We start from the raw sequence: 14,525 nt of genomic DNA, 5'->3' as shown, positions 1-14,525 counted from the left end.
TGAATAAATAGTAGGTTATTTGTCATGTCCACATAGAATTCTGTGCAGTAATTGCAGCATGGCTGACATATAACATGGCTGCTTTCACACGGCCTTGCGTTTTATTGGGTGGGAAATTTCTGTGGTTGGACTGCAGTAGGAAGTGGGTCAGTGTACAGGACAGGTCTTACATTAGGGCCAACCACAAGGGAAAGACCCATGGGACACAAGATTGGTTACAGGAGTGGAAGAAACAGGGATGGAACAGGATGTTCTGTAGGTTGTGTGGGCAGTAGAACACTGCTTTGGGTGATGTAGAGAGGATTTTGGGTAGAATATCCCTCATATCAGGGCACAACAAGAGGTAGCCGAAGCCCTGGCATAGCTTTTTCATGGCCAGGATGATACTGGGTTATCATGGGAGTGCTGATCAGTAGCTGGTTAACAGGTTTACTGATGTCAGAGGAGGTGGTGGCACAGGAGATATGTTTGTGGATGAAATGGCTAGGATACTGTCTGTCAATAAAGACTCTGTTAAGGTTATCAGTATATTTCAACTGCTCCTGCTGTCCACTCCAGATGTGTCATTGACATGTGGTGAGGCTATAAGGAAGAGACTTTTTGATATGGAATGGGTAACAGATGTCAAAGTGGAGATTCTGTTGGTGGTTGGTGTGCTTGATATGAAGATATGTATTTATGGAGCCATCTGAGAGGAGAAGACTGGCATCTATAACGATGGCTTATCAGGTTGAGAAGGATCAGGTGAAGCAGATGTGGTAGTAGGTTTAGATTAGATTAGATTAGATTTACTTTCATTCCAATTGATCCGTAGTGAGGTTGTCCTCCAGGATGTGGAACATGTCAGAAAAACAACAATACATGACAAATATTTACAACCAAAACAAATAAGCTAATGTACCATTCCACAGGTCCCAAGTGGAATGATCGTCATTTTTTAATGAACACTATATGAAAGAGTCATTTTACAAATACTAATGCACTGAATTTAAAATAAAAAAGTTTTTTATTTCTTTATAAGGTAATAAACGTGTAATAGAACTACTATAATACTTATTTACAATGAACACATTACTGCACTGAAATGGTGCAGAAGTTATGTTGTACTTACACACACACACACACACACACACACACACACACACACACACACACACAAACACAAACAAATAAACACAAATTTTCAATGAACACATTACTGCACTGAAATTGTGCAGTAGTTATATTGTAATTATATACAAATCAGTTGGTTTTACTGAGAAATCCATCAATGGAGTAGAAGGAGTTGGCTGCCAATAAATCCTTTAGGTGTTGTAGTTATGAAGTAACGAGTAAAGATTGCTCTTGCCATGAGTCCAGACCATGAGAATGTCATCAGTGAATCTGAATCATGCAAGGGATTTTAGATGTTGACTGGATAGGAACATTTCCTCCAGAAGGCCTATAAATAAGTTGACATAGTATGGTGCCATGTGAGGATCCATTGCAGTGCTACAGATTTGTTTATAGATTTGCTCTTCAAAACTGTCACAATTGTGGGTCAGGATGTCGTTGGCTAGGAGGATTATGAAAGAGGTAGTGGGTTTGGTATCAGGAGGATGTTGGAAAAGATTGTGTTCCATGCCCACAAGGTCACGGGCATAGGAAATGTTGGTGTACAAGGCTGTCACATCTGCAGTGACCAACAAGGAGTCTGGTGGTAATGGGACAGGAATTGTGGAGAGATAATGTAGGAAGTGATCAGTATTTTGAATGTAGAGTGAGAGGTTATGGACAGTAGTTTGGAGGTGCTGGTCAGCAAAGACAGCTGTTTGTTTGGTGGGAGCATTGTACACAGCCACAGTGGGACGACCAGAAGGGAGACCAGTAGGGTTGGGTTTGTGGAGTAGGTAAAAGGTAAGAGTGCAGGGAATTGCTGTTGTGAGGAGGGAGGTGGATTCCAGTGTCAGGTTCCTGGATGGATGTAAGATCTTGAGGAGCTACTGGAGACCATGTTGGACTTCTGGGATAGGATCGTGGTCATCAGGTTTGTACGCAGAAGTGTCAGAAAGTTGACAGAGGCCCTCAACTTCATATTCACTCCCACTCATGACCACTGTGGTCGAGCTTTTGTTATGGGAAGGATGATGAGATTGGGGTTGGTTTTCAGGTTACAGATAGCTGTGTTTCCATATAATTGATGTTGGACTCACTAGGGAGGGATTTAGGAAAGGAGGGTGTGGCCAGATTAGAAGTAAGGAATTTGTAAAATTTTATTAGGGATGACTGGGTGGAAGGGTGGAAGGACCAAAGTTGGAGGAAGGTTGAAACTTATAAACAAGGTTCTGGGTGGGGCTTTGGTTGGTAGTTGTCAGTGTGGTTAGTGGTGAAGAAATATTTCCACTACAGAGCACAAGTAAAGGAAAGAAGGTCCTTTACAAGTCCATCATGGTTGAACATAGGTTTCTGTCTGTGGCGTCGATCCACACACCGATAGGCCAGAACATCGTAAGTGTATTATGTCTTCGAGTTGATCTTTGTTTTATATACTTCCGGGACCTCAGTTCCGACCTAGACTTCGACCTGTACGTTTGTCGCGTAATAAAAGTATTGATGATTAGAAGGGAGAACCATGGTCATTACCTTACCAACTTGATATCTCCTTCAGTGGTGACCCCGAAGTTCGAGTAATCCACTGAACTGAGTACAAAGTGACCATCGCACTGGCTTCCGCGTTCCGCATGGACCTTTGTCCGCTACACAGTGGCCTTCTACAACAAGCCACCGCCCGGTTTTCACCAGCAATAGCAACCAAATTCAAGCCCGCCAGTTGTAGTTGGTGCCTGACATGAATTTCCGCAGTCCTATAGCCTCGAGAACCCAGGGACCTCGTCAGGTGCAGTGGTTTTGAACATGACGCCAGCAGTCTCCGACTCCGGCTTTGTTAGCCCCCGAGTGCTTCAGTTTTCGCCGCACAGCAGCACGAGAAACCACTACACACTGATACCAAACTTTAATGCAAGTACTGTAAATAGTGGGAAGCATAGTTTTCATAATGTGCCACAACAGGACGCCTTTTCTAATGTGCAAGTCCCACGTGTGTATCATTCCGCGCCAGTTGCACACTACGTGAATGACATTCGCCAGCCTGTTACTCTGAGTCCAGAATGAGATTTTCACTCTGCAGTGGAGTGTGCGCTGATATGAAACTTCCTGGCAGATTAAAACTGTGTGCCCGACCGAGACTCGAACTCGGGACCTTTGCCTTTCGCGGGCAAGTGCTCTACCATCTGAGCTGCCGAAGCACGACTCACGCCCGGTACCCACAGCTTTACTTCTGCCAGTACCTCGTCTCCTACCTTCCAAACTTTACAGAAGCTCTCCTGCGAAACTTGCAGAACTAGCACTCCTGAAAGAAAGGATATTGCGGAGACATGGCTTAGCCACAGCCTGGGGGATGTTTCCAGAATGAGATTTTCACTCTGCAGTGGAGTGTGCGCTGATATGAAACTTCCTGGCAGATTAAAACTGTGTGCCCGACTGAGACTCGAACTCGGGACCTTTGCCTTTCGCGGGCAAGTGCTCTACCAACTGAGCTACTGAAGCATGACTCACGCCCGGTACTCACAGCTCTACTTCTGCCAGTACCTCGTCTCCTACCTTCCAAACTTTACAGAAGCTCTCCTGCGAAACTTTTTGTTACTCTGAGTGTTCATCAGTGCAGTAATATGAGCGGGTCAGGTTCCACCAAGCTCATCAGTGACTCTGTGATGGACAATTTCGCTGCAGATGTGGAGGACCAATTGCATAATAACCTGTTGAGCAACTGCCGTGACCAATTTGACCTTCCGCAGTAACAACCGGTCTCGCTTCACTCCAGGCCGGACTCCCTACTAACGATTTTGCTTCCCCTCCAGCTACTATGAACACCGCTGGCACATCTGCTTCCTCTCTACTGCCCTCACGATGCAGAGTTAACTTCACTTGCCTACTGCTGCATCCGCGAGCAGCTGCCCGCATTCTTTGACCGCCAGTACGTCGAATATACCGAAACTTCCGGCATTCAAACCTGCCCACCCGGAATTCTGGTTCAACCTGATTGAGCAAACTTTCAGTGTCTGTGCACTTGATGACAATGCCCATTTCACATGCCTCATGAACCACCTCCACGACCGTGTCGGCTTAATTTATGACCTGGTTAAGTCACCTCCGAACGAACGAGAGGTATGCTACAGCTGAACAAGCAATACTGGAACGTGTCTCCAAGACAAGAAGAGAAAACGTTCGACAGCTCATCTATGAGGAACACCTCGGCGACAAATCTCCGTCTCAGCTGTGGCAACGCCTTTGACTTCTCGTCAGTGAATGCAACATGCCAGATGCCACGCTCACCGAGATTTGGACAGAAAAGCTGCTTCTGTCAGTCCAAACAGCCATCTCTGCCTACGAAGATAGACCAAATAGCGAATGCTTGCGTGTCGCTGACCGAGCTTAGTTCGCTCTGCTATGTGAATGCCGTGCCCAGCAGTCCGGCAGCTACGCCAGTTTCCAACCACGACCAGGGCCCCAACATGGACGCCCCACTAAACCTAAGTTTGTCAAGCTCGCTGCACTACCGGCACCTTCATGTCCACACAACAACAGCACATCTGACTCTGCGGAAGATTCTGGGGCGCCGTCGTCTGACCACTCGCAGGAGCAGACATCTGCCCATAAATACTGTTTCTTCCATGCAAAATTTGGGGAACAAGCATGCAATTGTAAACCGCCAAGCTCCTACCCAAACTTCAACTGCAGGTAGGCAGCGGCACCACCTCCTGCGATGTAAACAACAGGCACTGTCCCACTGTCCATTCTGTGTCCGACACTAATGCTTAGAATGGACGAGTCTACATCCGCGACTTGAACTCTGGCATGAACTTTCTCATCAACATGGGCGCAGATGTTTCCCTACTTCCATCTCGTCTTGCTACTGAAAAGATCCGACTACACAAAACTGTCCTACGTGCTGTAAACTCATCTAGTTTGTCGTGCTTAGGTTCTACTTCATATGCAGTGCCCCTCTCGCCTGAGTGCAACCTGAAGTGGTCCTTCCCGGTGGCTGACATCGACGATCACATTTTGGGCATCGACTTTCTACGACACCACAAACTGTGGCCTGACCTCATCGAGAATACAGTGTTCTACCACCCTATCCAGGAACACATCCCGCGTGCTTCGTCGAGCATCAATAGTACTGCTAAACAGGTCCACTTGGCTAGGAAGTGTAATAACCCCTCCTCCAAGCTCTTGTCATGGACCAGTAAGTGGCTCACAGAGTGTGTCGAGTCTACACGCCTGTGCTTGGAACAACTTGAGCTACGCCGTCACCTCAATGGCTCAAGTAACGAGTTATCTTCGGCACGGCAGCAGCTCGCAACAGACACAAGGTTAACTGGAGCCACTACAGTGTTCTCGCGCCCGATTGCATTTGTGACCATGTGCCACATAAACTGTACAGCGTCCGCACTCCCACCAGCTCTAACTGTGTTAATTCGAGTGCACATTCATCCCCCTCCTCGCTTGGGCAACTAACTTCCCAGGCGCAGATTAGTGTTTTTGATTTACTGCCATCAGCTGTTCATTTGCGCCCACTACCGCCACCAAGCTCGACAGCGGCACCTTCGGTTACTAATAAACAGTGTACCAACCTTGTTTTGCGTAGCTCACTTGTCTGTCACTCCCAGCCACCCAACAGTTGGCACTTATGCAAACTTTCGCCGTCCGCGCCACAACCCAGCCTAGCGGCTGCCGCGCACGCTATACCACAGTCACCTCGTGCACCAAGTCGCGCATTTCCGTGGTTACAGACGGCACCGCCCACAAACTTCGCTTGCGAGATGGACCGCTTATCTCTTGCCAACCACGTCATCTCGAGCCGGAACTCATGAAAGTGTCTCGCAAACAAATAGACGATCTCTTAACAGCCAGCATAATCGAACCATTTGCCGGATGCTGGGCCTCACCTATCCACTTCATCACAAAATGTGACGGCACCTGGCGTATGGTTGGCAACTGTACTAAGTTGAACTCTCGTACTGTCATAGAGAAGTACCTGGTTCCTAACGTCGCGGATTTTAACCGTGGTCTTGCAGGTGCCAAATATTTCTCGGTAGTGGACTTTAGGAGGGCCTATCATCAAATTCCGATGAAAAGACAGCGGTTACAACACCTTTCGACCTTTTCCAGTACTGGTTCATGCCCTTTGGCCTCTGCAATGCTGCACAAACTTGGCAGAGATTCATAAACAAGGTGTTGTTTCATCTGGATTTTTGTTTCGTTTACTTGGACGACATTCTTATTTTCAGTCCTACTTTGCAAAAGAGTAAGGAACATTTGCAAGTTGTTAAAGACACTCTTACTGCTGCCGGAGTTGAACTGAATAATAAGAAGCTCCAATTGCACCAGACTTCGGTAAGATTCTTAGGCTACATCGTGTCAGCTAAGGGCCTCACTCCTCCCGAGGATAAAATCAAACCTGTTTTGGATTTGCCACGCCCTCACTCATTTAAAGAACTGTGCAGGTTCATTGGAACAGTTAACTATTATAGGATGCACTTGCCTGCCTTAGCCGATGTTCAGGCTCCCCTAACAGGCGCCCTTTCTGGCAAAAATACGACCGGTTTCTGCCCGGTCCCCTGGACCCCTGCCATGGAACAAGCTTTTGACAAACTGAAGCACCTTCTAGCAAACGCAGTGACTGTTGCCCACCCGCATCCGGACACTACATTTTTTATTACCGCGGATGCCAGTGATACCACAGTAGGTACTGTCCTCAGCCAAACCGTCGGAGATACTACCTCTCCTTTGCAGTTCTTTTCTAAGAAGCTCAACAGCGCTCAAAAAAGTACTCAGCCTTTGATAGGGAGCTCTTGGCAGTTCACGAGGCTGTGAAATACTTTTGCGCCGAGGTTGAGGGTAGGGACTTCTTCATTTTCACCGACCATAAACCTTTGGTTGCTGCTGTAAAGAACCCCCCGACTGACCCTCCACCTAGACGCTTCCGTCGTTTGGACTTTATATTGCAATTTACCTCTGACATACGACACATCAAGGGTGCAGATAATGTGGTCGCAGATTTTTTTGTCTCGTGTCGGCGCTCTCACAACTCTGATAGAACTCTTTAACTTGCCTCGGCTGCAGTCTGCCGACACGGACACCATGGCCCTTATTTCCGATCACAGCTCATCACTCAAACCTGTGCGATCCACCTTTCCCAGTGTCATAGGCAAGGTTTGGTGTCACAAATCAACTGGTATGCTGCGTCCCTTCATACCCAAACCTCTACAGAGACAAGTGTTCGACAAATTACACAACCTAGCTCATCCAGGTGTGAAAGCCTCTACCAGACTTATTTCAGAGTGCTTCGTCTGGCACATCATGCATCGCGACTGCCAAGCCTGGGCCCGTGCCAGCATTCCGTGCCAACAAAATAAAGATTCGCGACACACATCGCCCCCACTAGGCAGCTTCACTGCTCCTCCCAGTCACTTCCAGCATGTTCACATTGACTTGGTGGGCCCCCCCCTCACCCCCTCCGAGGGTTACAGATATGTGCTATCTATTATAGACAGAACCTCTCGTTGGGTGGAAGCTGCCCGACTACCCAATATTACATCTGAATTAGTGGCACAATCCTTCATAGACACTTGGATTTCACGCTTTGGCTGCCCTGTTTACTTCACGACCGACCAAGGCCGTCGATTTGAGTCTGTCTTGTTTTCTGAACTATGTAGGCTGTGTGGCATCAAGAAAATTCATTCAACAGCATACCACCCCCAAAGCAACGGCCTTGTGAAATGTTGGCATAGGACGCTTAAGACAGCCCTACGTTGCCATGGCCTCCTTTGGACAGAAACCCTGCCATTCGTCTTACTCGGTTTGCGGACCACTTTCAAGGAAGACCTTAAAGGCTCAGTGGCTGAGTTCGTCTATGGCCAGTCACTTACACTGTCAGGCGAACTTGTTGCTCCTACTCCAGTCGCCAAACCGTGCAGCCTGCAGGTTCCTGCCACGCCCACTCAGACCGCACTGTCTGACTCTCACCCCTCTACTCACAGCACACTGCCCTCACCGTGCTATGGTTTCCCCACCCCACCGGCTCAGCATACCTCTCCGTTAGCAGGCACCACTTATGAGCTCTCTACCCACGTTCATCCTAATGACATTTGTGGTTTATCTGTCATCATTAGTGGTGATACCGCATTAGTGCTGCTTGCGTGTGACGATTCGTGTGGCTCGTTATGTGGTGTGTCACAATGTGTAGTGAAGCATTTCAAAGTCTCTCGAAGTGCTACGTGTGGCAACCTACGTGCTTACGTTAGGCCAAGTGGAAAGGTGATTATTAGGTTCCCTGTCGATGACATCTTTCCACACCAGCGCTCCCGCACCAGCCGACAACTACGACTGCCGACATCGCTTCAAGACTTCAGCATCAGCATTCCAGGATTTGCTCCACGCTCTCCTCCCACGCGGTCCATGCCGTTAGATGCGGAGGAACTCACTGTAACCCACTTAAACACTCGCCAACCCCCCCACTCACTGCCCCCCCCTTGCCCCCACCTTTGGGTACGTACTCCTCACTGCAGGGGGGGAGGGGGGGTATGTGGCGTCGATTCACGGATCGATAGGCCAGAACATCATATGTGTATTATGTCTTCGAGTTGATCTTTGTTTTGTATACTTCCAGGACCTCAGTTGCGTCCTAGTCTTCGACCTGTACGTTTGTCGTGTAATAAAAGTATTGAATATTAGAAGAGAGATCTGTAGTCATTACCTTACCACCTTGATATTTCCTTCATGTCTAAAGGTGAGGCCTTTAAGAAGTACTGAGACTTCTTAAGCGGTCAGAATTTTGGCAGAAAGGTTTGCAACAGTGTAATGGGATGAGTATTCAGGACAGTGTATTTTATGGAGGGTGGAGGAAGGTTTAGGGGATGTGGAAAGTGAACTGAGTCAGCAAGACTAGCTTGGGAAGCTATGAGAGGTTCATGGGGTGGGATTGGATCTGAATGTTAGGTCCTTTGCTGGCTGTAGGGAGTCCCATATGGCAAAAGACCGGAGTAGCTGAGCGGCTGTTCCTGGAGGAGGTTCGAGTCCTCCCTCGAGCACGGGTGTGTGTGTTTGTCCTTAGGATAATTTAGGTTAATTAGCGTGTAAGCTTAGGGACTGATGACATTAGCAGTTAAGTCCCATAAGATTTCACACACATTTTTTGAACCGGAGTAGCTAGGTCAGCTTCCTCATTTGGTGCTGAGAATCCTGTTCCAACTGATAAAGGCCAAGAGTTTCTGTCGCAGTGATGGTATTCAGGAAGTTGTAGTCACATAGTAACTGGATTTTGTGAAAGGGGTGGAGGCTGTCAAGAATGGTTTGAGTTTGGATTATATGATTATGAAGGAGCAAATCTGTGAGAGTGGGGGACTGATAGAACTGGGAAAGATGAAGTTTCTTGCAGTAGGCTGGGTGACAGCCTGATATGCCAATTTTAATGGTAAACCTGATAGTTGAGATACCATTTGCCAGACATAATTTCACAAAGAGGATGTGTGCTTGGTATTCTGCTTGGGCAAAGTAGAGTTTTCAGAATTGGCAAAGGTAGAATGAGCATGGTTGTATGGTTGGTTGACAAAAGGAATTATTGTAAAATAGTTAAAAAAGATTGGGCCAAATCTTACAGTCAAAGTACTATATTGGAAATAAGTGGTAGGTACCATATAGAGAGCTATGTAGGAAGTTAGAGGGAAGGTCAGAAAAAGTTTTAAAGAATTGAAAAGTAATAGGCACAATTGTAAATAAATATGTGCAAACATGAATTGACCCACATGACAGAAACATTCACAAACATACAGTGTGATTGTAAATATACATGTGTGATCAGATAACAGGAAAGTTGGGCAGCATATTGTTGATAGTGGAGAATATATTAAAAACAGCACTAAAATTAAATGATCAAAAGAGAGCTGTCACCACAAGAGCAGGGCATTAAGAGGGTGGCCAATGTGTATTTTGAAGGCAGGTACTGGAGGGTTTGAAACCTCTACACCACTACTTTTTGCCATATTTATCTCATCACTGAAGCTCCGACAGCATTTAGTCTCCAAGCCTTTGTGGGAAGGAAAGGTAGCAACATTTGTGTATTCACGTTTGTTGTCACATTGTAATAGACTGCTGACCATTGAAACTGCAACACCAGTAAGGATAGAAAATAATGAAATTCTGATTATTGTCATATACAGTACAGAAGGATGAATGCAAGATCAAATTTGCACTTGATTTGGGGGTGTACAGTGTTCAAAATTTAATATGCAGAACTTCCACATGTGGCAGCAACAATTGCTTTAAACCTGCTGTGCGTCATGTTGAGCTGAGCTTGGATGACAGAAGTGATTCTGTCATTCTGTGCTACTTCTACTCTGTGCCAGGGTTTATCAATTGTAGTGGCTTATTAGTGATAGGGTGCCAGTCTCTCAGCAGTCTGTGACCAGATGTTTTCAGTGGCTGAGAGGTATGGAGGATGTTCTGGCCCGGCAACAGTCAAACACCGCTTGTATAGAGGCACACCAGGGCAGCATTAGCTACATATACTCTTCTTGAAAGATAAGATCATGGAGACCTAAAAGATAAGGTACAACCACAACCTCAGATCATCAGAAATGTAATGGTTGCTGTCGAAATCACCATTTATGCAAACCAGAGGTGGTCATGACTCCCGACATCATCACACGAAGTGCTGGTAGCGAATAATGATAACAAACACAATCTGGTAAAGTTTGATGTCTTCAGTGTCTACAAATAGAGATATGTCCATCATGATATTGCCCACAGAACTGGATCTCTTCTAAAATGATGGTATGATACTATTCTTGTGTCCACTGTTGTCGTTGGAAGCCCCTACCATCAGCATGTCCCTTGCTACTGCTGCTTCAAGGGAAGCTGCAACATAGGTCACCATTCTGACCATCCGCAGTGCTCCAGATGTCATCATGTGGTGAGTGTAGATACTTGTGTTATCTGGAAACAAGTGCATTTCTTGACTCAAGGTATGTAATGTGGCTGTACAGTCCTGCACAGCAATATGTCCATGCTCTCAGGTACTAGTCATGTGGAGCCTTTTAGATCCTGCCAAGCACTGAGTGTGACCTTCCTGTACTCATCAATTCCATGTTCACATGACAGTCATGAGGTCTTGACCAGGCAAGCAGCAATATCGTGGAATGGTAAACCACAGACCCTGTATGCCATGGTCATGCTGCTACCAAATTTGAACACAAGCTGGTAGATTTTGATCCTTCTTAGATGAGACAACACAATCATACATTAAGCCAACAAAATTCAAATGTAATTTCTGAATGAGAAACCCACTGCATAGTATTTGCTTGTGTGCAGAATACGAGGTGCGGCTAGAAAAAAACCGGACTGATGCTGGAAAAAACATTTATTTACAATTATTTACAATTTCATATTATCTCCTTCAATGTACTCTCTTCCTCGGTCTCTACACCGCTCCATACGAATTTTCCACTGTTCATAGCAATGCTGCAGATCATTTTCGGTAAGTCCATACATTACTTCCGTCGCTTTTTCTTTTACTGCTTCAACAATCTCAAATCTAGTTCCTTTCAAAGCTGACTTGACTTTAGGGAAAAGAAAAAAGTCACAGGGGGCCAAATCAGGTGAGTAGGGTGGATGATCTAAGATGGGAATGTTGTGTTTTGCCAAAAACGTCTTCACTGACAATGCACTGTGAGCTGGGGCATTGTCTTGGTGAAGGATCCATGACTTTTTTCTCCACAAATCGTTCCGTTTTCTCCGTACTCGCTCACGTAGGGTAGCCAGGACGCTAATGTAGTAATGCTGATTCACTGTTTGTCCCTCTGGTACCCAATCAAAGTGCACAATCCCTTTGATGTCAAAAACAACAATCATCATGCCTTGAATTTCGATTTTGACATTCGTGCTTTTTTTTTGTCGTGGAGAACCAGGAGTTTTCCAATGCATCGATTGGCGTTTAGTTTCGGGATCATAAGTAAAAAACCACGATTCATCGCAAGTAATAACATTTTGTAAGAAGGTGGGATCACTTTCAATGTTTTCCAGGATGTCAGAACAAATCATTCTTCGGCGTTCCTTCTGTTCAATTGTGAGACACTTTGGAACCATTTTTGAACACACTTTGTTCATGTTGAAACTTTCATGAAGAATCTGCCTAACACTTTCCTTGTCAACTCCTGTTAACTCAGACACTGCTCTGATTGTTAAACGGCGATCTTGTCGAACAAGTTTACCGATTTTTTCAATGTTTGCATCAGTTTTTGTTGACAATGGTCTGCCAGTGCGAGTGTCATCACTGGTGTCTTCGCGGCCATCTTTAAATCGTTTAAACCACTCAAACACTTGTGTTCGCGATAAACAATCATCGCCGTACACTTGTTGTAACATTACAAACGTTTCACTTGCAGATTTTCCTAGTTTGAAACAAAATTTGATGTTAACACGCTGTTCTTTCTGTACACTCAACATTTTCCGACGCACAGACAAAACGTCAACTACTTAAAACAGACACCACGGGCAGACTGAGTGCAGGAGGCAGATGAAACTCGAGCAGTAGGCGGAGCGAGAGTCACGTGACAGGCCACGCGACTTTCAGCCTTATTGCATTCGTTTTATTGTTTCACCAGTACTAGTCCGGTTTTTTTCTAGCCACACCTCGTATATGTAGCAGTACTTATATCTACTTGGAGTAGTTGCACTGAACTAGTAATCACATATCCAAGATGTAGTACACTACATGACAATATGATATTTGCTCCATACCACCTTCATGTTGCAGTTTTAATACCCAGCAGTGAATTTGTATTTTGGTTAGGATTTCGTGCCTGAGACTAATTTCCTTACATTACTCCTTCCTTCATTATATGTATCATGTGGCTGTGATTCAAAATCCCTTCCTGCATGTATGTCCCCTGGTGCAAACTTTATTTATTCTGCTCTCAAATTGTGAGCAACTCAGACTGCTAAATAATCTTATTTATCAACACATGGTGGCTCCATGGTAAAGTGCCATACCAAAAAACCCAAAGGTTTTGGGTTCAGTTCCCAGGCAGTCCTATAATTTTCATCTGATACCTTTCTCATCTTTCAACTGTGGCAGTGTTATGGCTTGGAATCCACATTTAACTGTAGGTTGCACTATAACTTGCTGGATAAGTCTTTTCTAAGATTGAAGAAGGCAGTGGCATATAACTTCTAATAGGACCATGCTTAGAAAAACCCTGTAGTGTTCAAACAACCTGAGGTTGATGATTGCATTATATTTTTGCTCTTTCAAAGATATTATGTTTGCCCCATCAAAGACTGGAGGTTCTACTGATAGCCAATTTATTTTTGGATAGGGACATATGTATTCATTACAAACTATTAACACATTATCATAATTTCACTGTTAATTTTAAAGTGCCAATCCTGTACTAACAGTTTTAATTAACTGCAATGAAACCAGGAGACTTGCACATCTGTAATACAGTATTACTAATAAACTGTGTACATTCCTAGGTACGAGCTGCTCACTGCATGCTTCATGTTAATGGAAGCACCCAGAGTGTTGAGAATAGGCTGTGTGAGGATGCGGGACTGCCAGTTCCTCCAACAATGCAAAACTGTGGACTGGAATTCTGTCCACATTGGACAGCAGGAAACTGGTCACTCTGTGAGGAATCTAGGTGCTTTACGTGGAACACAGGTAACAACAGCGTACTGTCACTGTAATAACAGTGATGATAGTGACATAAAAACAATATGTGATTACTTATTTAATGAATCAGTGTGATGCATAGCAAACATGAAAAAAAATTGTGGTAGTATTTTCAAACTTGTGTACTCTTTTAGAAAGTTGTACTCTTTCCAACTTTTGATAGACTGTAATTGAAATGAGTCTGCCTCTCTTTGAAATATTTTTTTTCTAATTACAATGCATGCCACCTGCAAAGCATTTGCCTTGCCATATCGAAATGTAACTGTAGTGGTAAGTTCTCATCCTTTGTAAACTGTAATATGCTGCATGCAATTTACTTGCAAAAGTGTCATCCAAGGTTCTCAGAAAGTTAGATACCTACATCAAGGAGATATACCTTGTGTGACTCTTCAAATGAGATGAAACTAGATTCAAAATCAGAACCAAATCAGTATGATAAATTATTCAATGTTTTATTAATCACTACACGGAAATACCAACATGTTTCCTGTAACAAATCAATTGCTCTTTTATGTCTAATTCTTGTCAAACTTATCTAGTTAGTTTTGCAAGAAATGACCTCAGTGGCGGATACAGAAACTTTTTTTTACTACGGTAAAAGTAAATGTAGCTCAATATATCTTTTGCTAAAGATATCTTGAGCTACATTTACTTTTACCATAATAAAAAATAATCAAGTCACATGTAAAGTTTAAGAAAGTTTTATTTAAATTGATTATACAAATATACAACACAATGCCATCGTATGATATAA

General features: G+C 44.6%; 1 protein-coding gene across 1 annotated transcript in view; it reads left to right on the top strand.

Moving 5' to 3' along the window:
• Positions 1–14,525, top strand: part of LOC126262791 (protein madd-4-like) — a 362,890-nt gene that overhangs the window by 270,874 nt on the left and 77,491 nt on the right. Inside the window, exon 16 of the mRNA XM_049959614.1 lies at positions 13,573–13,759. Coding sequence (XP_049815571.1) covers positions 13,573–13,759 — 187 coding nt within the window. The remainder of the gene's footprint in view (positions 1–13,572; positions 13,760–14,525) is intronic.

This window comes from Schistocerca nitens, chromosome 6 (genome assembly GCF_023898315.1).
Source record: "Schistocerca nitens isolate TAMUIC-IGC-003100 chromosome 6, iqSchNite1.1, whole genome shotgun sequence".
NCBI classification, from domain to species: Eukaryota; Metazoa; Arthropoda; class Insecta; order Orthoptera; family Acrididae; genus Schistocerca; species Schistocerca nitens.
This window is presented reverse-complemented; position numbering and strand designations above follow the sequence as displayed.